We start from the raw sequence: 25,737 nt of genomic DNA on the forward strand, positions 1-25,737 counted from the left end.
TATGAAAGGAAGTGAATACCTATGATTGCACACTCCACATTTCTGTTTTTTATCATAATTATTGTTTGTGTCACAATAAAACAACAATTTTCACCTTTAAAGTGGTAGGCATGTTGTGTAAATCAAATGGTGCTAACCCTCCAAACATCCATTTTAATTCCAGCTTGTAATGCAACAAAACAAGGACAAACACCAAGGGAGATGAATACTTTTGTAAGATACTGTATGTTGTTGACTTTTTCAGTTAGATATGAAGGTCTGTTTTTCCTTTTCCTAAATTAAAGTCTCGGTCCCACAATACAGATAACTATAACTATAAATAAATCAGTCCCCTGCAGTTTATGTGGTTGGTGCTCACACCAGACCGATAACGATACCTATAACCCCAGGCCTGGGTTTATTAGTATTGGTGAGATTGCTTCTGGAGTGATTTTTCCAGGCATGGACCTGATCCGATAAAACATCTGACCAATCAGGTAATTGTTTACACGTGACGTTGTCTGAGCATGTGCTATTTTTCCTGGGCATCTTTGTACATCCTTGTTGCATCAAGAAGTCACGGAATATGGATTCATGGAAAATAAAAAACATAATACAAAGCACAGATCTTTTATTCACGGGTATGTGATTTTCCGTGAAATATCAATCGTAAATGAATAAAGTAAACATATAAATACAGGTAAGATATTTTAATTATGAACTTTGCCAGTCCAAACATTTAATTGTTTTAGACTTCTTAATTTTTTATCCATGATGCATCATCCGTATGAAATCCATAACCAATCTGTAATAGACTGAAACATCTATGACCTACCTGTAAATTATTAGCATCCATGATGCATCTGTATTAAAATCCATAACCTCTCTGTAGTTTGTATCCTTTTTTATTATATTCCCGTGATCCGTAATCCATGACCTATCTGTATTTTGTCAACCACCAGAGTATGTACATGGGCCATTTTGAAATTTTGAAGTCAAAGCTGTACAGTATGACCCGGAATAATGTGCTACTACTTGGAAAAAACTTCCATGACTACTCCTAGATTATATGCATTTATTTACCTGAGTGGCAGGATCAACTGATATTATAGTCGGGATTACTTCATTTCAATCTAAAGAGAGCGATGCAGCAGTGCTTTGGTCATTTAGTCTGTCAGGCTCATTTACCTCCTCATCTGTACACGCTGCTCAAACAGATGTGATCATGCTTCTCATCTTGTAGATCTCTAACTAGCCGAACCAAGTTGTCCACTCACCGGCCACTTTATTAGGAACCCCCACCCACCTGCTGTTTGATGCAGTTCTCTAATCAGCTAATCCTTTGACAGCAGCACAATGCATAAAATCATGCAGATACAACTCAAGCGCTTCAGTTAATGTTCACTTCAAACATCAGAACGGGAAACACTGCGATTTCAAAGAGTGACTTTCTTTCACTGTGGCACTGTGGGTGTTGGTTTGAGCCAGATGGACTGGTTTATTTGAGTATTTCAGAAACTGCTGATCTCCTGGGGTTTTCACATACAACAGTCTAGAGTTTACACAGAATGGTGTGAAAAACAAAAAAACACTGCGTGAGTGAGTGACAGTTCTGTGGGTGGAAACAAACGCCTTGTTGATAAGAGAGATCAGAGGAAAATGGATTGAGCTGGATATAGTAACTCATATAATCACTCTTTACAACCGTGGTGAGCAGAAAAGCATCTCGGCATGCAACAGCAGAAGGCCACATTGGGTTCCACTCCTGCAGCCAAGAACAGGAATCTTCGAGTCAAGAACAAGTTCCCATTAAAGTGGCCGGTGAGTGTATAGCCGTACTACGTTCTGGAAATTTAAGTCCGACGTTTGTTCTCTTCTACCACTGGATTTCTCATTAATATACAAACTGAACATTGTTGGAAAATGGTGTGTGAGAAAAACAGATTGTGCTGTTTCATTTTAAATAGCTAATAACAAAATCTAAGCATTATCCCTTATGCTGGAGATCACTGGAAATTTTTCTTCTATTAAACACCACTGTAACTGTTAGCACAGCGCACAACCACTAAGTTCTCACAGGAAGAACAGAGAATACTCCAACAAATTAGCACCTGAATCCCAAAGCACTTCACAAATATTTCATTGTTAACATATTCAGTGTGTTTCAAGTCAAGTCAGTTTATTTGTATCGCACTTTTAATAACAGACATTGTCACAAAGCAGCTTTATAGAAGAATAAAGACTTTAAACATATGAACTACTTTTATCCCTAATAAATTTATTTATGGCGGCACGGTGGTGTAGTGGTTAGCACTGTCGCCTCACAGCAAGAAGGTCCGGGTTCGAGCCCTGTGGCCGGCGAGGGCCTTTCTGTGTGGAGTTTGCATGTTCTCCCCGTGTCCGCGTGGGTTTCCTCCGGGTGCTCCGGTTTCCCCCACAGTCCAAAGACATGCAGGTTAGGTTAACTGGTGACTCTAAATTGACAGTAGGTGTGAATGTGAGTGTGAATGGTTGTCTGTGTCTATTGGCCCTTTTCCACTACCCTTTTTCAGCTCACTTCAGCTCGCTTCAGCTCACTTCAGCCCGACACGGCTCGCGTTTCGACTACCAAAAAACAGCATGACTCGGCTCGCTTCAGCCCTGCTTAGCCCCTAAAACTCGCACGGTTTTGGAGTGGGGCTGAAGCGAGCCAAAGCGAGCCGAGTGAGGCTGGGGGCGTGAGCAGACACTCCCCTGTGCACTGATTGGTGAGGAGGAGTGTCCTCACATGCCCACACACGCCCCGCAAGCACGCTGGGATCTGTAAACACCGCAAACCCGGAAGAAGAAGAATTACGAATTACGAGAATTTCTGAAGCCTTATGCGCCTCGCCTCATCTATACGCTCTTGCCAGTATCTGTTGGCGTTGTCGGTGACAACAAGCCACAGCACCAAGACCAGCAACACTAACGACTCCATGTCCTCCATGTTTATTGTTTACTATTCGGGTTGTGAGACTACCGCTTAAAAGCTCACTGATGTCACTGTTTGCGCTGCTTAACGACATCACGTGATGTCCACCCACTTTCGCTAACTCCACCCAATGTGTCCACCCACTTCCAGCCAGCACGGTTCAGCGCGGTTGTAGTCGAAATGCAACTCCAACAGCCCCGCTCAGCTCGACTCAGCTCGACTCAGCACGGCACGGCTCAGCCGCGTTTGTAGTGGAAAAGCGGCATATGTGTCAGCCCTGTGATAACCTGGCGACTTGTCCAGGGTGTACCCAGCCTTTCGCCCGTAGTCAGCTGGGATAGGCTCGAGCTTGCCTGCGACCCTGTAGAACAGGATAAAGCGGCTACAGATAATGAGATGAGATGAAATTTATCACTGATGACCAAGCGGCGGCACGTTGGTGTAGTGGTTAGCGCTGTCACCTCATAGCAAGAAGGTCCAGGTTCGAGCCCTGTGGCCAGCGAGGGTCTTTCTGTGCGGAGTTTGCATGTTCTCCCCGTGTCTGCGTGGGTTTCCTCCGGGTGCTCCGGTTTCCCCCACAGTCCAAAGACATGCAGGTTAGGTTAACTGGTGACTCTAAATTGACCGTAGGTGTGAATGTGAATGGTTGTCTGTGTCTATGTGTCAGCCCTGTGATGACCTGGCAACTTGTCCAGGGTGTACCCCGCCTTTCGCCCGTAGTCAGCTGGGATAGGCTCCAGCTTGCCTGCGACCCTGTAGGACAGGATAAAGCATTTAGAGATAACGAGATGATGATCAAGCCTGACGTGACGGTGGCAAGGAAAAACTCCCTGAGACGACACGAGGAAGAAACCTCGAGAGGAACCAGACTCAAAAGGGAACCCATCCTCATCTGGGTGATAACAGATAGCATGATTATAAATAACTATCTTCTATAACTATGTCCTGTATGGTTAAAAAGTGCAATTGTGTAGCCAGGAAATTCATTATAGTTTTAACATGAAGTCTTTAACACTACAGAGCAATACTGGATAATTACACTTTCCCTGATGTTCAGTGGTAATCATTAAACTTAAAGCTAGACGGCCTTTCGATTTCATAAAATCAATGAAATTTAGTTCCCTCTGAAATGTGGTCATTGTGATAGATGTTTATTTCTGTAATATCTCACAAAATATCAGGCCATTCTGTGGCTGGGAAGTTATTTAATTTGAAGGGATTCCCGAGCAAATAATGTGCATGGAATCGCTCACTTCACGCAGTCAAGCAGACAGAGGAAGTCCATGTGCGCATGCGCAGGTTTACCTTTGAGCGTGCACTGACAGCTCCATCGTTCTGTCGCTAAACGAACAGCTGATTACACCGAGGTGCTCGCTGACCGCCGATATTTATTAGTTTGGTCCTGTGTTTCCTTTCCTTCATATATAACATAACATCTTTTCTTCTCGCTTTCCGTTACTGTCGTCGGTCTTTTATGTTTCATTCCCACACGTCCTCCATGTTTCTCTCCTGTTTCAAATTTGTATCCCACAATGCCTTGCACAAACGGGGAAAGCCCACCACATGATGTATGACGTAGTATCTTGTATTGCGTCATGGTGAAGCAGGAAAAAATAGTGAAGAATTTAGGGCCACATGGCCCTAAATTCATTAATTGTTCTATTTTAAAAAAATGAATAAAATTGGAAGTCTGTGATTCAAATTCAGTAGCTTTCAGTCCACTAAACAAAAATAATTGTGTAGGTACAATCCACAGTCCGTCTAAGGACTACAACTCCCAGCCAACTTCCGCGTTGTCCTACGTCACGCATGGGCAGGATCATCTACGTCACTTCCTCTACAACTCTATAAGCAACTGAACAACGCTTCCTTCTTCCTCTTTCTGTCTGGACCAGCGGTCTGCAGGCACAAAGAGATTTTTGCTCCGGCAAGCAAACCAGATAAGACGTCTTTTTCTCCTTTCTTGCAAGAATCAGAGTTTCGCGCTTTTCTTTGTTTACCTTTGGCCACGGTAGACTCTAAGATCGCGCGATTTTTAAACTCAGCTTGAGTTACAACCGGTTTTTATTTCTATTATCAAGTACGTACAAACTGCCGCCAAGCAGTTAATTTAAAAGTTAGGAGCGACCGAAATTCCTCCTAATTAAAGCGCTGTGCACGTTATTCTGATCAGAGACTTTTCATCACAAACGACCATCGGACCAAGAAATTCTCTGCGCTTTCTACAGAAGCAACTCACGTGCTTCACAACGGAAACTCCAAAGTCTCGGAACATCTCTTCATAATTTTGCTAAAGGCAAGATACTGAATAAGACTTGGCATTTGAGCAAAAATCTAGTCTTAGGAATTAGCTTTTATGAAGAAGTGTGAATTTAAACTCAGGAACAGTTTAAATGTGTACACTGTAAACACGCAGCATGTTGAGTTAATTATTGTTTTGATCTCAGTTTTGTTTAATAGGTTGCATGCTCTCTCTTTCTTTCTAATACTTTAATTTCATTATTTACACACATCTTGACCTCATCAAGATTTCAGTGGATTCAGTACTGTTATAAGCTAGTGAAATTAGCCTACGGCTAATTCTTTTGTCCCATTAGCATCCAGGGCTAATTGTATTGTCCCAAAGGAGAACACGTGGTGGCCCTCCTCCACAGGCCTCACAAACACACCTTAGCTAGCATTCCTTTGTCTTAGCTAGCGACACAAGGCTAATCTGTGTCTCCACGTGGTCAAACACACCTCAGTTAGCATCCCACGCTAGCCTTTCTTTTGCTAGGCCATAGGCCTTACCACGTGGTCACCAAGCCTTTCACACACAAACACATGCTAGCTAGCATCCCTTTGTCTTAGCTAGCAACACAAGGCTAATCTGTGTCTCCACACGTGGCCAACACATCTTAGCTAACAACCAGAGCTAAATCCTTTGTTCTCAAACCCCACGTGGTGACACACCCTCCTTAGCTAGCAACACAAAGCTAATTCTTTTGTCTTAGCAACCAAAGCTAACTCCCTTGTTTTCACTTAGAAACACGTGGTCAACTCCCACACACACACTACATGTTTCATGTTTAATGTTTAATTTCTTTTTTTTTACACACACACAAACACACACACACACACACACACACACACACACACACACACACCCTCATCAAGTATATATCATATTTGTATATATTTCAATTGCCATTATCCATTTTTTTAATCTTTGTTATAATAAATTCATTTATTATTGAAACTGTGTGTTTATTTGTGTTCCGATATTTCTGAAGTCATCCAATCTCAAAAGAATTCAAAGATGCATATGATTTATGTGATACGGTAAGTGATCATAATAATTTGGAATATACCATAATTTAGCTGTTTGATAATTTATTATTAAGCACCAAAATTAATGGTATTATTTAATGAGACTGATTCCATGAGTGATTTAATGATAATATGAGACTGATTCAATGAAAACGATTCAATGAGACTGATTCAATGGTATGATTCAATGAAAACGATTCAATGAGACGATTCAATGAGACTGATTCAATGAGAATGATTCAATGGTATGATTCAAATGAGACTGATTCAATTTTAATTATTAACCTTCAGATTTAATGAGATTGATCACTCACTTAAACTAATTGCACCTACATTTGGGTGTCAGGAAAATTATTTTTATGGCCTACACTTGAAAAATCTGAAAGGCAGTGTAGCTTTAAAACCAAAACTGAGTACTATGGCAATATATAAACACAAATTCTTCTCTCTGCAAATGTGATCCTTCTCTGAAAGAATGATGAATTATACAACTTTTGAACTTCATAAATACCTTCACTTGCAAAATTTAGGAAAGCACATAAATGTTTAGTGACAGACTAAAAGGTTTGAATAAACATGTTTTCTGCATTTCTTTTTGAATTACAAGGAAATGTGTGGAAAGAAAAATTAGTGTGTAAAGTATACACATTAAGACACATACGGTGGTTACATATGCATAAGAGAAAAAAGATTGATCTGAAGAAAAAAGAATGTATTCCTTTAAGGTTTGGTCTTAGCTGTAGCTGTCTGGTCCATACAGGATCATAAACATGTTTATAAACCAGTACTAATATTCTCGGTGACATGCAGTACTGTCAAACATATAACTGAATGAGATCAGAATTTATGCTGACAGGTCATCAACTCTTAATTTACTGCTGACGGCCAGAACTAATGTTCACTAATCAATCAAGCAAACACTAGCCAATCTAAATCAAAGTGTTCTAACGAACGCACTACAGTGTCCCAGTTAATCACTCAAACACTGGTCTGAACATTGAGACAAAGTGTAAACCAATAAAGGAAGTGCGTCCGATCTTGAGAGATTGACAGGTTGAGCTTTTTTTAATGTCCACACATGGTGCTCAAGGAGTTGAATATTCATATAAACCTCTTGGATTTACAGTTCCTTTTTATTTTCTGATCAGTGCTGTGAGAGTTCTCATCAGAATCTGTACACGCTGTGTAATCAGCTGCTTCAGGCTTGAGAGCACATGAACCTGTGCAGGGCTTGGACAGTTTCAAATCTTTTATATCTGAAACTTATAGTTTAAAAAGTTTTATACTGGCCGAAGATCATTTTCAGGACTGCTCTTGGTCATCTAGATTGATAATATCCAGGGGATATAGCTAGAGGGCCTGTCTCTGCCTTGTCTTGTCGTTGGTTTGTGGACCTGTTCTCAATTTATACCTCACTGTTTCCTTTTCCTCTCGCGAAGTCTTGCAGAGTGTTTCCATACTTTACTGAGCCTTGTTTTCTGTTTTTGTCTCCCATTTTTCCAACTTATACCTGGTTTCCAGTCTGATTATGGGTCATTCTTCCTTGATGATGCCTTTGTGTTTTATGACCCCAGCTATGGATATTGCCTATGATTGTGGACTGTCCTTAATAAAACACACACTGAATATATTTATTTGCATCCTGCCCTTAAGTGTATGTTACAACAGTCAGTCATAAAAACAGGTTAATGTTAAATTTGTTACTTCGTTTGTTTAAAAGGGTCAAACATCACATAATAATAATAATAATAATAATAATAATAATAATAATAATAATAATAATTGTCTGATTAAACAAATATTTTTTAAGTAGGGAGAACTTTTAAAGAATAAACTACATATATTATATGGACACGAGTGCTTTACTGGGAAATATACCACTCGTACGTTTCATACGGGCTACATCCAGGACATGCAGATTCAAAACTGTGACATAAATCTCGTGAGGAAATCGATAAATTGTTTTGATAAATTTGGGTACTTTTTGTTTGAATGTGTCTATATAATAAAAAGAAAATCACACATTGGCTTAAAGATATGAAGTTTATCTTCTTGCGTTGAAAAACTTGCATTTTGCATACAAAATACATTGCAGATTTGAGTGAGATATTTAAATAATATTGGCTGGCGTTAAGTGGTATATCAGATATATTCCATTCAGCTAGCATGATACTGAACGAGTCGAAGACGAGTTCAGTATCATGCTAGCTGAATGGAATACATCTGATATACCACGAAAAAAGCCATAATTATTATTATTATTATTATCTCATCTCATCTCATCTCATTATCTCTAGCCGCTTTATCCTTCTACAGGGTCGCAGGCAAGCTGGAGCCTATCCCAGCTGACTACGGGCGAAAGGCGGGGTACACCCTGGACAAGTCGCCAGGTCATCACAGGGCTGACACATAGACACAGACAACCATTCACACTCACACCTACGGTCAATTTAGAGTCACCAGTTAACCTAACCTGCATGTCTTTGGACTGTGGGGGAAACCGGAGCACCCGGAGGAAACCCACGCGGACACGGGGAGAACATGCAAACTCCACACAGAAAGGCCCTCGCCGGCCCCGGGGCTCGAACCCAGGACCTTCTTGCTGTGAGGCGACAGCGCTAACCACTACACCACCGTGACGCCCTATTATTATTATTATTATTATTATTATTATAATACATTCCTTTCGGATGTTCAACACGTCTTTCTCTGACAAAATTCTCTCAAAATCTTCCGTATTTAATGAAGCCAACCTGGTGGCCATGTTTGTTTACAAATTATCACAGTCACTCACTCGCTAGTGCTAAAGTTTTATGTCTCCGATGTGTGACGTCATGTCGTCTTGACTACCATGCAATATTGTAAACCATATTCAATGCTCATTCTCCACTGGGTAGAGTGACGTAATACACGTAGGATAAGCGATAGGCTAACAATATTGCATGCTATCAAACCAACTGAATGAAACCCACTAGAAAGGAATAGAACACATTTTTATTCCATCAAAAAAGCCTCCTGTATGTATAATAATTCCCGATATTTCACTCCGATGACGTCACTTCCACTGACTTGACCGTCAAAATGGCGAACCGGTTCAAAATTAAAATTCTTTTGATTAACTTGCGTATTTTTTGTGGAGCTGCCCATATAATGTAAAGAAAATTACACGGTTGCATGAAGATATGACGCTTATCTTCTCCTGTTGAAAATATTTTCACTACTCAAAGATAACTTCATACCTTCATGCAACCGTGTAATATCCTCTACATACTGGACCAGTGCTAGTCTCCTGACACTGTACAATAGGTCTAGGTAAGTTCAGTGTCATTCAAGGCTTAAGAGCATTCAATGGTGGAGCTTCGACTCTGTGCTTGGTCTCTGTTGGAATTTACAGAGGTCAGAGTCGAATCCATAAATTGTGAGTAAGATGAGAAGAGAGGCATATTACAGCTTAGATATCAGGCAAGGTGTTAAATAAACCAATGGATTAGTGGAGTGTCCTGTTAACGTGCCACCGGCCATAACTGAACTATCATCTCCCCAGTGTAGCCTAAAGACCATGCTCTTATTACGTCTGACCTCATTTCACTGCCCTGGTCTCACCTTGCTTCTCATAAAGACCTCACATATAAAATATATTTACTGCAATACTTCAGATGCTGTACAAGAGCAACATCCAGAGGCACATTTACAACGTAACATGTTGTACAGCTAAAGCCATCACTGCCAAAGTGAATTTGCCAAAATCAATTTTGATGACGGTTGCGTGAAAATAACCAATGGTGATTGTTTTGATGTGGTATTAACCACTGTTTTGAATGTCGAGGCAGTACCAAGCAGTTAAACCCACTTCAGCATGCTGGGATCGCTTCACACGTTATTTCTGTCTCTGAAACTCTGGAGCTGTGGTACAGAGAACTCTAATACACAAACACACACACACACTGTTGTGTGAGCTATTTTAACCAGTCTCAAATCTGCAAGAAGGGGTAAGATACTAGGATTGAGTTGCTTGATTTGCCAGTAGCCAGAGCTGCAATGTTTCATCTCACCTAAGAGGTTCATGTAAGCAGACATGTAGTGCATGAGAAAGTGTATGCATTTTTCATATAATGATGAATATGGATGCCTTACAGTGCAGTAATGTCTTGGATTCTGCTTGTAGCTCACTGAAAGTAGGGAGTGTGATTCCAATACTAATCATGGTCGTTGCCCTTAAGGGGTTATGATGCAGGATTGGTGCACCAAAATAGGCTCCATATGAAATCAATGTACTGACTTTGGTATTGTGTCGATGCTACAGAGTTGCATGTAAAAAAAAAAAAAATTAATTAAAAAAAATCAAACTCAGAATGTAAAACGTGAACCGTACAAGCATGTGACTACATGAATACTAGCAAAGATTGTTTTTTTTTTTTTTTTATTATATCTGTGTAGTTGCATGGACTACATTGTGTCCAGTGCTCCAATGTATGCTGCTCTCTATAGAAAGAGAAGATACCATAATAGTGCGTTCATATATGTTTTGTTTTATTACTGCTTAAATGTAGACATTGCTGAGTATCAAAACTTGCACAAAGCCACTTGCAAAAACAACACTGGCAAAAAATGAAGCAATGTTAAATGTAAGAGAAAGATCAATGCCAAAGACATCTTTCTGTCCCGGAAAAGAAACCTGCACATGCAAAGCAGATATTATTTTATTTTACCTTTGACCCATCCAGGCTGATGATCCTGTACACATTCCTGGTGCTGTCATAGAAGTAGGAGACCGTGACTGCATGCTTGCTGGTGGGCATCCAGTTCTTCTTGGTATTGGGGTCGATCTGGAAGACATGTGCCCGTGTGCTGTAGATGGGCTGCTCCCTGAAGGGGACAAAGAAGAAATGATGAACCTCTTTGTGCCGCAACACCGTTGTCTGACCAAAGCCACTGAGTGAGCTTGCACGACCCGGGAGTCGGAGGACCATCTCTCTGGCCTCCATCTTGCTTTCAGCAGGAACCAGACAAACTTAGGTGGTCCCACCCACCTAGCTAGATACATCGGTGTCCTGCTTTACGGAGCATTCGACAAGCAGATACAAGTCACTCAGCTGAGATGGAAATGCCAGCTGTTTGGCAGGTGTCGGGTGGGGGAGAATGGTCGGGTCGGGGTGGGGACTAAATATAGTATGGAAGAAGGTACTCTGTCATGGTCCCATGATCTACACTGTTACTCCTGTGCTAGGGTTTGTTCTAAAACAAGAGTGGCTTCAGTTCGTTGGAGTAAAATTTTAACCAAAGATATCTTTGTTTTGGGAACCCACGAGACGACATGATTCTATTTTCATTCAAATGTTGAGGTTTATAGAAATAACATAGCATTCTAGTTATTGATCGCAATATGCTTCAGTGAATAAGCAGAAGACCATAATTACTGTTGTTATTATACATATTATTAATTATTGTGACATTCATTTGTAGTTCAGTTGAATACTTCTCCTGCATATTTGCACCTACTGGATCTGTTCTTCGTACAAATATACTGTACTGGCCACCGACTGCAGAAAACATGGATGGTATGGCTCAATTGCCTCCCATTTTATAGAAATGAAGCCAAAACACCTCTGCCATGCTGTCAAATTTGGAGCCACGGTCTGCGCAGTAGAGACGAGAGTCGAAGTCAGGTAAACTGACTGCTTTGGTAGGCCTGGCCCGTTCCCCAGTGGTAGAAATGATCAGACGGATAAAAGCACGTTCTCAAATTCTCTTTATTACATTGATCCAAAGAACTTAAATAGTTTCAACTGGAGATATTTCATTAATATGGATGCATCTGGGAAAGTCATTTTTCACATGAACTGGAAATCCGCTACATTGATGTGACTAACGTTATCCATTTATCATACCGATGAGTTAATACTGTAAGTCATTATTTGGGACACATGGCTATTCTGAGCGCACTATAAACTAACTAACTAACTAACTAACTAACTAACTAACTAACTAACTAACTAACTAACTAACTAACTAAACTAGCCTACTTATAAAATCCATCCTAATTTTATTAGTAGTGTACATGTTCACTGATGAACAAATTTCGATAGCTGGCTGGCTGGATGTTGTTAATGCTGAAATAATATAGCTATCAAGGTGGCTATATGGCTAGGTAGCAAGCATGATTAAACTAGCCTTTTCCTATAAAAGCTTTCAATGTTTCAAACATTTTAAAAGAAATGGCTAACGGTACCAAAAAAGTTGGAATTCTGTTAAACGTAAATAAAAACAGAATGTTATGATTTGCAAATCATGGAAACTCTATATTTCACTGAAAATACTACAAAGACAACATACTGAGAAATTATATTTTTTGAAAAATATATGTTCATTTTGAATTTAAAGACAGCAACACATTTGTTTAAAAATGGGACGGGGCAACAAAACACTGGAAAAATTGTGTAATTGTGGTTAAAAAAACTAATCAGATTAATTGGCGACAGGTCAGTAACATGATTGGGTATAACCCCTTCGGACATAATGTGTACAATTGTACACATGAAGTTCCATAGCATTTTTCCTTGTGTCCAAAGGGGATAAAAAGAGCATCCCAGAAAAGCAGAGTCTCTCAGAAGCAAAGATGGGGAGGGGTTCACCGCTCTGTGAAAGACTGCATGGGCAAACAGTGCAACAATTTAAGAATAACATTCCTCAGTGTAAAACTGCAAAGAATTTGTGGATCCCATCATCTGTGATACATAATATCGCAATATGGAGAATCTGGAGAAATCTCTGTATGCAAGAGACAAGGCTGAAAACTGACATTGGATGCCTGTGATCTTCAGGCCCTCAGGAGACACTGCATTAAAAGCAGACACGTGTCTGTAGTGGAAATCACTGCATGGGCTCAGGAACACTTCAGAAAACCATCATCAGTGAAAACAGTTCATCACTGCATCTACAAATGCAAGTTAAAACCAGATATAAACAATATCCAGAAACACCACCACCTTCTCTGGGCCCGAGCTCTTTTATGATGGACTGAGGCGAAGTGGAAAACTGTCCCGAGGTCTGACAAATTGAAATTTGAGATGTTTTTTAGATATCATGGACCCCACGTCCTCCAGGCTAAAGAGGAGAGGGAGCATCCGGCTTGTTATCAGTGTACAGTTCAAAAGCAGCATCTGTGACGATATAAGAGTGCATTAGTGTACATGACATGGATAGCTTGTACATCTGGGAAGGCATCATTAATGCCGAATGATAGAAACACGTTTCAGAGCAATATGCTGCCATCCAGACAAAATCTTTTTCAGGGAAGGCTTTCTTTCTTTCAGCAAGACAATGCCAAACTGCTTTCTGCACATATTACAATTGCATAACTCTGTAATAAAAGAGTCCGGGTGCTAAACTGGCCTGCCTGCAGTACAGATCTGTCTCCTATTGAAAACATTTGGTGCATTATGAAACTTAAAATACGACAAAGGAGACCCCGAACTGTTGAGCAATTTTTTCAACTTTTTTGAAATGTGTTGCTGACATCAAATTCAAAATGAACATATATTTAAAAAAAATAAAATAAAATTTCTCTGTTTCAACATTTGATATGTTTTTTTATGTTACTTTCAATGAAATATAGCGTATCCATGATTTGCAAATTATCACATTCTGTTTTTATTTATGTTTTACACAGCGTCCCAACTTTTTTGGAATTGGGATTGTAGAATAATATTTTAAAAACTAAATTCTGTGGGAAAATAAACGTGCAGATATCAGCATGGGGAAAACTAACTGCTCGAATTCGACACTGTCGATGGAAAGACAGTTTAGACGAGAAAAGTGACATGGGGAAAAAGAGGCTATTTTTTTCATTGAAACACATGGGCGGGGCTAAAAATTGTACTGCAGCCAGCCAGCAGGGCCACTAGACCTGTGGTGGTTTCACTTTTTCGAGATGATGTGCTGTCCCTGTTTTCTACAGTCAATGTTACTTGCAGTATTCACCTTCTGCTGCTATGGATGATTCCACGTAGAGACCCTAAAGATTTGCATCTCCCAAAGTCTCAAGTGCCCAAGTGTCATGTGGATAAGCTCAACTGGATACTGTAGACTTATATTTAAATACTGCTGTGACACTTGTCACGTTTATTTGCAGTACACTCAACGGAATATCCTTTCAACACACTGGAATGTTTGAACTTACAATATACATCTGTAGTAGAATATTGAGTTATAATCCCACTTTCCAATGAACTCCAGAAGCGGGTGGCTCCCTTTTGAACCTGGTTCCTCTCATAGTTTCTTCCTCACGTTATCTCAGGAGGTTTTGCTGGCCACCATCACACCTGACTTGCTCATTAAGGATCTAAATCTACATCTGGATTTCTGTAAAGCTGCTTTGGATCTACAACAAGGTTGTCCAAAGGGCCAGTAGGGCTGCGCACCTGATACAACTTATCAGTTGGTTAAAGACGAACACTAACTGATAAAGCAAGTGTGCTCTTCTGCGGTTGGAATGAAACCCTGCAGACACACTGGTTCATATTGGATAAGACTTGGGCACCACCGGTTTGGAAGGTCAAAATGTGGTAACCGGTTTTTACCCAGATTAGCTTCATAGTCACTGTTTGTTGTTTGGCCAAATCATATCTCTGCTTCTGTCTATAATCTCTCCCTCATAGAGTGGATTACAGATTTGAGATTACACACTTACTGTACTTAAGAATTGTTGCTGTCATCATAAAGTCTGTGCTAATCCCAGGACTCTTATTCACAGTATGGTAAAGATTTAGCGTTCCGCTCTCCAGAAGAGCATGGGTTCCATTTTGAGTCACGAGATTTCTTCCTCATGTTGTCTCATGGAGTTTTACCTTGCCACCTCTGGCTTTCTCATTAAAGCTCTAGATCTACACCTGGGTTTCAGTAAAGCTGCTTTGTATCTGCTTTGTCTACTGTTAAAAGTGCTACACAAATAAAACCGATCTGAGTAATGGGACTCTACGTCCTCTTGTTCCTGTTGCCTCTGGGCCAAATTTGCCTTTTTACACTGTTCCACGACCAGCATTAATCATTAACTAAATCATTACAAAACACTCTTATAGACCATCAGTCCAGCAGACCTCAGAGCTGCATTAAAGGGCAGCTTCGACATCCATCCATAGTTTTCCTGTATCATCATCAGACTTGACTAATTCCAGAGATAAACCCTTTCCCTGGAAAGACTAATGCTTTATGGTATTCATCTCAACATACAGCACCAGCATAATCAAATCACAGACTCAAACAAAGCAAAATAAGAGAAACCAGACACAGAGGTATTTAGTGAGATATACAGTAGTTAGTTCGACTTATTTGTGGGGTGTTTAATCACATTAGCATGCTTCTAATCAGCTGCCACTGGGCTGATGTACAGAAATGTGGATGCATGAAAGGGGGAAAGAGTGAAACAGAGAAGTGAGATCTGGGGGTGTTGCGAGAAAAAAGAGAACAAAAGGGAAAGAAAGGGTGCAGTTGGAACACTGAGCTTACGCTGCACTCAGGGCTGAAAAATCTTTGAACAACATCAAAGGCGCATTGCATAATTACCATTAAAATTCAGCAGCAATCACAGTGGCTACGGAAAAAGAGTAGTTTAGCTTGAGGTATTCAATAATATAGTGTTCTTTATGGACTTGAATCCTGAATCCTGTATATGTTTATTCAGCGTTGGATATTTTAGTACCGGTACATCTGCTTCATTTGCGTCTACATCTAAGCACAGCGTTCTATTCAAAATAAGTGCTTGCACTGTGTCACCTTTATGCGTGCAATATCAGAGCAGTTACGTGAAGTGTATGCTGTGCAGGAGGCTTTGAGTTTTCTTCATGAGGCACTCAGGTGAAGCATATTATAACCCAACGATCTTCGTGATCTAGTTTTGCTGGTCGTTGTGAAAAAACTGAGCACTGTTGTGATTTTGTACAGATCCTAACGGAGAATTCCCAGTCTCACTGTAGTCATTGGTGCGAGAGGTGAAACACTAATCTGCATTCACCCCGGACGAGTGATAGTAGTAACCCTGGTGTGATTAAAACCATTTCACACGACCTGCTTCCTATAACCAGTCAGCACCCAAGGATAAACGTGTTCACCCTCGTCTAATAATGCTCCCGTATATAATTTCAAACTACTTTGTAGTCTATGGGAACCAATCCTTCTTTAGTGGTCGAAGTGACATAACTGTCACACATATGGTTGGGTTTCAGATTGGTTTCGGTCTCAAATCCTCAAAGTTAATCTGCTTCATCAAGTAGTCTAGTATGCAGAACAGAAAATCACATGCTGAAATTGTTCGAAACAAATGTACACAGTAGAGGAAAGTGGATGAGGCAAATATTTTCCCAAACATGTCGCACATTTTCAATCAGTGTAGTGGAGAAGAATTGAAAGAGCAGAACTCTCTCTCTCTCTCTCTCTCTCTCTCTCTCTCTCTCTCTCTCTGTGTACTCTGCCAAATTTTATTTACAAGTTTTATCGAAAAAGCTTGGATTTACCTAATTTAAAACTTGGATGGGACTCAAAAGACTTAAAAGTGTAATAACCTTTGAAGACCAAATTGACGGACTGCAGGCTCCTTCCATGGGTTTACAAGCCTACAATTATTCATTCATTCAATGATTAACCTTCAGTAACCCCTGTATTAGGGTTATGACTCATTTTAGATTTTTAAGCCTGTGGGTTTAAATGATGAACTTTAGCCTAAAACTCACAAAAATAACCTTTTTTTGTTCATACATTGAAAAAACCTCCCGCACCTTAAGTAATTTGCTATTTAAACAACGAAAAATGACGCCCGCAAACCCCACAAAAGCCTCACATTGCTAAAACAGCAAATTAAGTCATAGAATCGTCTGTAAACCAAATATATTTTCAAAATGAACCAGTATCTACATTGGCAGAAGAAGTTAGAAATAATATATTATTATTGAAGATCTGCAGCAAAGGGTTTCAAATGTCTGAATTAGTGTTGATAAATTTACTGTTCGGATATTTGTCAGTTTTGCAAGTGGCGTGGATCTGCTCCATCAGCTTTACACCTCGCTCAGCCACTATATTGGAGCGAGGCACATCAAGCAGTGAAGGTTCCTTTACCCAATGAGTGGTGAAGCATTTCACAGCTTTGGAACACTTAAGTTCTGAGATGGCCGAGAGCAGGCCATCGTAAACATTCTGTGAATAGTGCTGATTAGAAAACCAGACCTGTGCCCATGTGGTTGCAATGAAATTGCAAATGAGTTTCAAGTTATCTCTCCACTTGGAAAGGAGGAAAAAGGCAATTAATGCAAAAATTCCTCTTGAATTCCATCTGGCACTGTGAAGTGAAGGCAGTTTGCACCATTTGATTTGAGGCCATTTTACTTCTTTTTGGTAAAACTTGTATGCTTCACAGAGTTCAAAGAGGAACTTGAAATCATCCCTCCATCCAGGATTCTCGCGCTTGGGCAATGTATTTATCAAAAGTGAGGTGATGTTGTGGGTGCGGGAGGTTTTTGCATGACCCAATAAAAATAACTTCAAAAAAGTAATATATGAGTAAAAGTTCACCAAATGCAACATCAGGAAAGTAGAAATTTTGAAAACACTTTCACAGTCATAACCCTACCCTGTATCCTGAGAACACTGAAGACACTATGAACTAGATGCAAGTCCATGACAGGGCGCCATGCATGCACGTTCACACACTCCGTCACACTTAAGGGCAATTTAGCATAACTAAACCAGAAAACCCACAAAGACTACACACAGACTTTAACCTGAGCTCATGATCGAACCATCATGACTGTGGATTTGTGAGGTGGCAACGCTACCCACTGCACCACTGTACTGCCTCAGAACTACAATTATCACAATTTTATTACGGAATAAAGCACAAAGTGCTGCTTAAAACGAGAGAGTGCTTTTCCATGACAACAAAGAACATCTAATAGTGATGTAATTCCTCAGCAAATAAACTGAATCAGTTGAAGGGGAGCGGATAATCAGAGAGGAATCTATTAATTTTATAATATACACTCGTCCTTAGCTAATACAACGTCTCAGTAGTAGCCATAATCATAATTGCTGGTGTACCATTTCATTTAATCAATAATAGCTGCCCTTTTGTAACTTCAAATACTTGAGAATATCAAGTAAAACCTCCATTTTCCAACCAGCAACCACGTTCTAGCAGGAACTTAGATGGCACATATTGCATTATCTAATTGGCTTGCCCTTCTTTATCCAAGAAAAGAGCAGACGGCCAATTACGTGCATGGAGAATGTGTTTAAAGCCTGTCTTCTCGATCGCAAATCTTCAGCCATCCATAAAGATGAAATGCTGAGCTGTTCAATGTACACTCGGATCACTCAGAACTCACTGCTGCCAGTGTTGGGATGCAAACTGGTTCCTTACGACAGGAACCAACAATATTATATTCTACACTCTTTTATAATATAATATCCATGCATGGATGATATGGACCTAGATTTTCAGAAATAGTGGAGCATTGCTGTACATCCAGTAAGGTCAGTCAGAGAAAGTTAGTGCTTAATGTCCATCAATGAAATGATAGAAGTAGGTTGAATTTAGGTGAAATAAGGAGATGAGATCAATCATCACTAAGGAATAGAGATAGAGATAGAGATAGAAATTCTGTCAGATGGGTAGAGGTTCATTTCTCTTTCTGTCTGCTGCCATCTGGTCTATAAGTTCCAGGCATCTATGGGGTGGAGAAAATTAAAGCACAGCATTTCTGTCAAACCAGGATTCTCATCAACGCAGGATATTAATGACAGCAAACCCCAGTTTGATGCACACTCCTGATTAAAGCCATTCGCAGTTATTAACTTACCCCATGTTGGATGGTTGGGTTTTTTTTTTTCTTCCGTGCAGAATGATCCTGAGACAGAATGCAGATTTAAACCGATTTCTTCTCCCGGTTCGTATGAGTGGCCTTCTGGTGTGGATATGAAATGAACCGTGTCAGTAACGTGTCCATCAGTCCCGGAGCCGTGGCTCCTCCGCGCGCGCTGCCATTCTGCACGGCGGCATCTTCACACGCACGCACACGCGCACGCACGCACTCATGCAGCGGTACCGGCCGACGCTGTGTGGGTTGCGTGTCCGTTAAATCCCACCGTGAGTTTACCCACTCAGCCTGCCTACCTACCCACCCGAGAGAGACGCACACGAATCTGATCATTTATATCATCATCTTGGCAAGAACCGCGTTTCTTTCCAGGCGGTGCGTGGAGCGCAAACCCGACCAGCTCCACAGTGCTGTCTGAATGAGTGGAGACCTCACTGAGGATGAGGATGAGGATGAAGAAGAAGCTGCTGCCAAGCAGAATCTGAGCTGCAGAGTAGACTACACTGGGTACAGTAGGATCCAGTTCTGTCCCCCAAGGCACCCTAATGTACCCCCTAGGGCTCATTATTGGACCCCATGTGTACCTTTTTACATATATGTTCCCAAGGGTACCACTGTCGGGTGGCACGGTGGTGTAGTGGTTAGCGCTGTCGCCTCACAGCAAGAAGGTCCGGGTTCGAGCCCCGTGGCCGACGAGGGCCATACTGTGCGGAGTTTGCATGTTCTCCCCGTGTCCGCGTGGGTTTCCTCCGGGTGCTCCGGTTTCCCCCACAGTCCAAAGACATGCAGGTTAGGTTAACTGGTGACTCTAAATTGACCGTAGGTGTGAATGTGAGTGTGAATGGTTGTCTGTGTCTATGTGTCAGCCCTGTGATGACCTGGCGACTTGTCCAGGGTGTACCCCGCCTTTCGCCCGTAGTCAGCTGGGATAGGCTCCAGCTTGCCTGTAGAACAGGATAAAGCAGCTAGAGATGATGAGATGAGATGAGATGAGATGAGATGAGATGGGTACCACTGTCACCTCACAGCAAGAAGGTCCTGGGTTCGAGCCCAGCGGCCAGCGAGGGCCTTTCTGTGCGGAGTTCGCATGCTCCCCCCGTGTCCATGTGGGTTTCCTCCGGGTGCTCCGGTTTCCCCACAGTCCAAAGGTTAGGTTAATTGGTGGCTCTAAATTGACCGTAGGTGTGAATGTGAGTGTGAATGGTTGTCAGTGTCTATGTGTCAGCCCTGCGATGATCAGGGTGTACCCCGCCTCTCGCCCGTAGTCAGCTGGGATAGGCTCCAGCTTGCCTGCGACCCTGTTGGACAGGATAAGCGGCTACAGATAATGGATGGATGGATGGATGGATGGATGGATGGATACAAATAAGGGTACTGTGCCAATGACAAGCCAGTGTACCGCTAAAGGTACAGTAATGTACTTTAATTTCTGAGACTGTACTGTCCTCCTAGACTATAGCATTCTTCTTCTTCCTTATCCAGCACTATTGTCAGGCCTACTGATCCACATGTCATATTAATAATTGGAGCATAGTTTTATGCCAGATGCCCTTCCTGTCACAGGCCACCAATTAGCCTAACATGTGCATCAATGAGAATGGGGATGAGAGTGTAGTAACGATGCAAGGAGTAGATGTAAAGAAAGTTGGTGAATTCAAGTACCTAGGGTCAACTGTGCAGGAAAATGGGGGCTGCGATAGTGAAAGAGAGTGCAGGCAGGGTGGAGCAGTTGGAGAAGGATTTCGGGAGTCATTTGTGATAGAAAAGTCCCAGCTAAAGTGAAAGGTAAGATGTATAAGACAGTAGTGAGACAAGCTGTGATGTATGGATTGGAGACCGTACCCTTAACGAAGAGACAGGAGGCGGAGTTGGAGGGGGGCGGAGTTGAGGATGTTAAGGTTTGCGATGGGAGGTTGGACAGGATAAGGAACGAGCACATCAGAGGGGCAGCACATGTGGAGAGCTTGGGAATTAAGCTAAGAGAGATGAGACTGAGATGGTATGGGCACATCCTGAGAAGAGATGCAGAGCATGTTGGAAGGAGAATGTTGAGGATGGAGCTGCCAGGCACACGAAACTGAGGAAGGCCAAGGAGGAGATACATGGATGTGGTGAGAGAGGACATGAAAGTGGTAGAGAAGGATGCGGAAGACAGAGAGCAATGGAGACGAAAGATCAGCTGTGGTGACCCCTAATTGGGAGCAGCCAAAAGAAGAAGAAGAATTAGCCTAACTGCATGTCTTTGGACTGTGGGAGGAAACCCATGTAGACAGGGGGAGAACATGCAACCTCCACACAGAAAGGCCCCCGTCAACCACTGGGCTCAAACCCAAAACCTTCTTACTGTGAGGTGACAGTTCTAACCACTGCACTACCGTGCCACCCCTTGTAGAGCATTATTTCTCACAGACAAAGAACACCACCACCACCACTAATAGCTTCTTTCCCCATACCATCAACATCATAAATATCTGACCTGATCCATCCTTGCCATTATGCTACTGTACCACTTGTACCTCCGGTATACTCCTCTTTGTATATTTTTAGTATATTGTATCTTGTCTGTAAATATCCTGCATATTGTCTGTATATGGTGTACTGTTTATATTGTTGATAGCATACATATTTATAATGTATACTGTATATTATAGATATTGTATATTATTGATATTATAGATTTTTTATGCATAATATAGATATTGTATATTATAGATAGTGTTTATTATAGCTAGATATACTATAGATAGGTGGCATGGTGGTGTAGTGGTTAGCACTGTCACCTCACAGCAAGATGGTTCTGGGTTCAAGCCCAGTGGCTGACGGGAGCTTTTCTGTGTGGAGTTTGCGTGTTCTCCCTGTATCTGTGTGGGTTTCCTCCGGGTGCTCCGGTTTCTCCCACAGTCCAAAGACATGCAGGTTACTGTAGGCTAATTGGTGACTCTAAATTGACCGTAGGTGTGAATGTGAGTGTGAATGGTTGTTTGTTTCTCTGTGTCAGCCCTGCGATGACCTGGTGACTTGTCCAGGGTGTACCCCGCCTCTCACCCATAGTCAGCTGGGATAGGCTCCAGCTCGCCTGTGACCCTGTACAGGATAAGTGGCTACAAATAATGGATGGATGGATAGGTATTGTGCATATAATAGTTATTGTAGATTGCATATTATTATATTGTGCAATGTCTATATTGTACATTATATATACTTATATTATATATACATAACTTACATATATTCACACTTTTTCCTTCTGTATCGCTAGAGAGACACCAACTGCCAGAACCAAATTCTTTGTGTGTGTCAACATACTTGGCCAATAAACCTGATTCTGATTCTGATTCTGATTACTACTACTATCCATCCATCCATCCATTATCTGTAGCCGCTTATCCTGTTCTACAGGGTCTCAAGCGAGCTGGAGCCTATCCCGGCTGACTATGGGTGAGAGGCGCGGTACACCCTGGACAAGTCGCCAGATCATCACAGGGCTGGCACACAGAGACAAACACCTACAGTCAATTTAGATCCACCAATTAGCCTAACCTGCATGTCTTTGGACTGTGGGGGAAACCGGAGCACCCGGAGGAAACCCATGCGGACACGGGGAGAACATGCAAACTCCACACAGAAAGGCTGCTGGGCTCGAACCCAGGACTTTCTTGCTGTGAGGCGACAGTGCTGCCCACCACCAACTACTATTACTACTACTACCACTAATCTCATCTCATCTCATTATCTCTAGCCGCTTTATCCTGTCCTACAGGGTCGCGGGCAAGCTGGAGCCTATCCCAGCTGACTACGGGCGAAAGGCGGGGTACACCCTGGACAAGTCGCCAGGTCATCACAGGGCTGACACATAGACACAGACAACCATTCACACCTACGGTCAATTTAGAGCCACCAGTTAACCTAACCTGCATGTCTTTGGACTGTGGGGGAAACCGGAGCACCCGGAGGAAACCCACGCGGACACGGCAAGAACATGCAAACCCCGCACAGAAAGGCCCTCGCCGGCCACGGGGCTCGAACCCGGACCTTCTTGCTGTGAGGCGACAGTGCTGCCCACCACCAACTACTACTAATCACTCTATTCAATCTGTAGTAGTTTTAATGTCATTTATATGCTGCTCTACATCTCCTGTACATCCATCACTCGACTACTGATCTCATTTGCACATAATTTACAGTGTGTGACTCAGCATCAGCCCACATTGGTTCTTGCTTGCTTTTTTCAGAACAGCTGTGTTGTCTTGTCGCGTACTTTATTGTTTAGTTTATTGTTTATGGCTGAGTGTTGAGCCGCAGCCAACCCAGACACTGCCGTGCTGTAAGAACAGGAACAGGAACACCGCGCATACGCATCCAGCGCGGAGCGGAAGTCGTAACCCGGAAGTTTAAAAAATTAACCCCACCCATATATGTCGACTGATTTCTTTTCCTGAGTTGTTGTATTTTAGCTCATTGGCTAAGTAGCAGCGTTTGTCCGCTCTGTCTGTAAGTTCACTTGTTATCAAGCAGATAATTTCCTTTCTGAGAGATTTAAACCTCACTCAGTGTTTATTTGCTTTAATTTTGTGAGAAATGAGTTGCTCGGTAGTTGAGCACGCAGTGAGCTCGCTCGCGTGAGGGACGGGACGGGACGGAGTTAGCGAAGTGTTGAAAGCTTTAACACGTTTTGTTTTGAGCTTTGGGAAAACGTACAACAGTAACTTTATTCCAGTATTAGTTTACTCACTGTCTGGCTAATAAATAAATGAATGATTGCTTGCTTGCTTGATTGATTGACATTTTTATGAGATGTAAAGTTATCTTAAATCATGTCGCTTTGTTTCTCTCCTCTTCTCTTCTCTTCCTGGGGCTTCTCAGGGAGCAGATGTTTGCTTTCCTTTCCAAAGAACATGTTTCCGAGGTCTCCAGTGTTCTCTCACAAGCACGGGCAAGTTAATGGTTTGTTCCCCCAGCGTGTTGTCCCCCACACCTTCTCACATCAGCAACGAACTGAAACCCACCTGAATCTCAGCGACACACGGTGAGTCTCTGCTTTCTTGTTTGACCTCATTATGGGTTGTTTTACAATCAAGTCAAGTCAACTTTATTGTGAAATATGCTCTACATGCTCGACATACAGCACAGATGAAATACCAGTCCTCTCTGACCCACGGTGCAAACAGGCAATGCAATCAATAAAAATAGAATAATTGAAAAAATAAACAGTATCAACACTCTAGATAGGAACTAGACATAGACTAAACACTCAAACAATATCTCATCTCATCTCATTATCTCTAGCCGCTTTATCCTGTTCTACAGGGTCGCAGGCAAGCTGGAGCCTATCCCAGCTGACTACGGGCGAAAGGCGGGGTACACCCTGGACAAGTCGCCAGGTCATCACAGGACTGACACATAGACACAGACACCCATTCACACTCACATTCACACCTACGGTCAATTTAGAGTCACCAGTTCTCCTAACCTGCATGTCTTTGGACTGTGGGGGAAACCAGAGCACCCGGAGGAAACCCACGCGGACACGGGGAGAACATGCAAACTCCGCACAGAAAGGGCTCGAACCCAGGACCTTCTTGCTGTGAGGCGACAGCGCTAACCACTACACCACCGTGCCGCCCCCTCAAACAATATAAACAGTATAAACACTAGGTAAGAACAAGACGGACTAAACACTCAGACAATATAAACAGTGTAAACACTAGATAAGAACTACACACAGACTAAACACTCAAACAGACTATATAAACAGTATAAACACTAGATATGAACTAGACGTAGACTAAACACTCATTTTTATATATAAATATATATAGACCCGGCAGCATGGTGGTGTAGTGGTTAGCGCTGTCGCCTCACAGCAAGAAGGTCCGGGTTCGAGCCCCGTGGCCGGCGAGGGCCTTTCTGTATGGAGTTTGCATGTTCTCCCCGTGTCCGCGTGGGTTTCCTCCGGGTGCTCCGGTTTCCCCCACAGTCCAAAGACATGCAGGTTAGGTTAACTGGTGACTCTAAATTGACCGTAGGTGTGAATGTGAGTGTGAATGGTTGTCTGTGTCTGTGTGTCAGCCCTGTGATGACCTGGCGACTTGTCCAGGGTGTACCCCGCCTTTCGCCCGTAGTCAGCTGGGATGGGCTCCAGCTTGCCTGCGACCCTGTAGAACAGGATAAAGCGGCTACAGATAATGAGATGAGATATATAGACCCCTTTCACTGACGTCACCCGAAACTGGAAGTAAACAGACCCTGCGCCGTATTGGAAGACCAACAAACTCGTGATTAGGGGGAAATAACAGCAGCGGTATGTGAACCCACGAGAATAAAGTGGAGTGGCAAACGACTTAAACAAACAAATCTGAGCTGTTTTATTTATGATTTATTGGCCCAACAGTAGACTTGAAAGAAACCTGTGTGAGACTTGGCAAAAAACTGTGGATATAATGGATAAGTCTGTGCATGATCTGCGGACACTTTGAGGTAAGCAAACGCAAGAAATTCAGATTTAAAACATGCTAAACTGGCCCCAAGTTGATAACTGTATGAGGAGCAAGCCTCCCAGACTTCTACAATTTAATAATAATAATAATTTAGGATGGTTTGGGGCTTGCTCGCTGCTGCCAGGTTGGTTGTTGA

At 42.1% G+C, this 25,737-nt stretch overlaps 2 protein-coding genes across 3 annotated transcripts in view; one reads left to right on the forward strand and one right to left on the reverse strand.

Moving 5' to 3' along the window:
- homer1b (homer scaffold protein 1b) overlaps positions 1-19,129 on the reverse strand; it is a 54,800-nt gene extending 35,671 nt beyond the window's left edge. Inside the window, exons 1-2 of one of the 2 annotated variants that reach the window (XM_060907863.1) lie at positions 19,087-19,129; positions 10,951-11,107 (exon numbers count right to left, since the gene is read on the reverse strand). In XM_060907863.1, coding sequence (XP_060763846.1) covers positions 10,951-11,107; positions 19,087-19,091 — 162 coding nt within the window. In that variant the 5' untranslated portion in view covers positions 19,092-19,129. Of the gene's footprint in view, positions 1-10,950; positions 11,227-19,086 lie in introns of those variants that run through there. The other variant, XM_060907862.1, reaches the window with a different exon arrangement.
- A 4,376-nt stretch (positions 19,130-23,505) lies between these two features.
- The window catches only part of tent2 (terminal nucleotidyltransferase 2), a 36,915-nt gene continuing 34,683 nt past the window's right edge, over positions 23,506-25,737 (forward strand). Inside the window, exons 1-2 of the mRNA XM_060906985.1 lie at positions 23,506-23,595; positions 23,968-24,130. Coding sequence (XP_060762968.1) covers positions 24,000-24,130 — 131 coding nt within the window. The 5' untranslated portion in view covers positions 23,506-23,595; positions 23,968-23,999. The remainder of the gene's footprint in view (positions 23,596-23,967; positions 24,131-25,737) is intronic.

The sequence above is a fragment of the Neoarius graeffei genome, chromosome 24 (assembly GCF_027579695.1).
Source record: "Neoarius graeffei isolate fNeoGra1 chromosome 24, fNeoGra1.pri, whole genome shotgun sequence".
Lineage (NCBI taxonomy): Eukaryota > Metazoa > Chordata > Actinopteri > Siluriformes > Ariidae > Neoarius > Neoarius graeffei.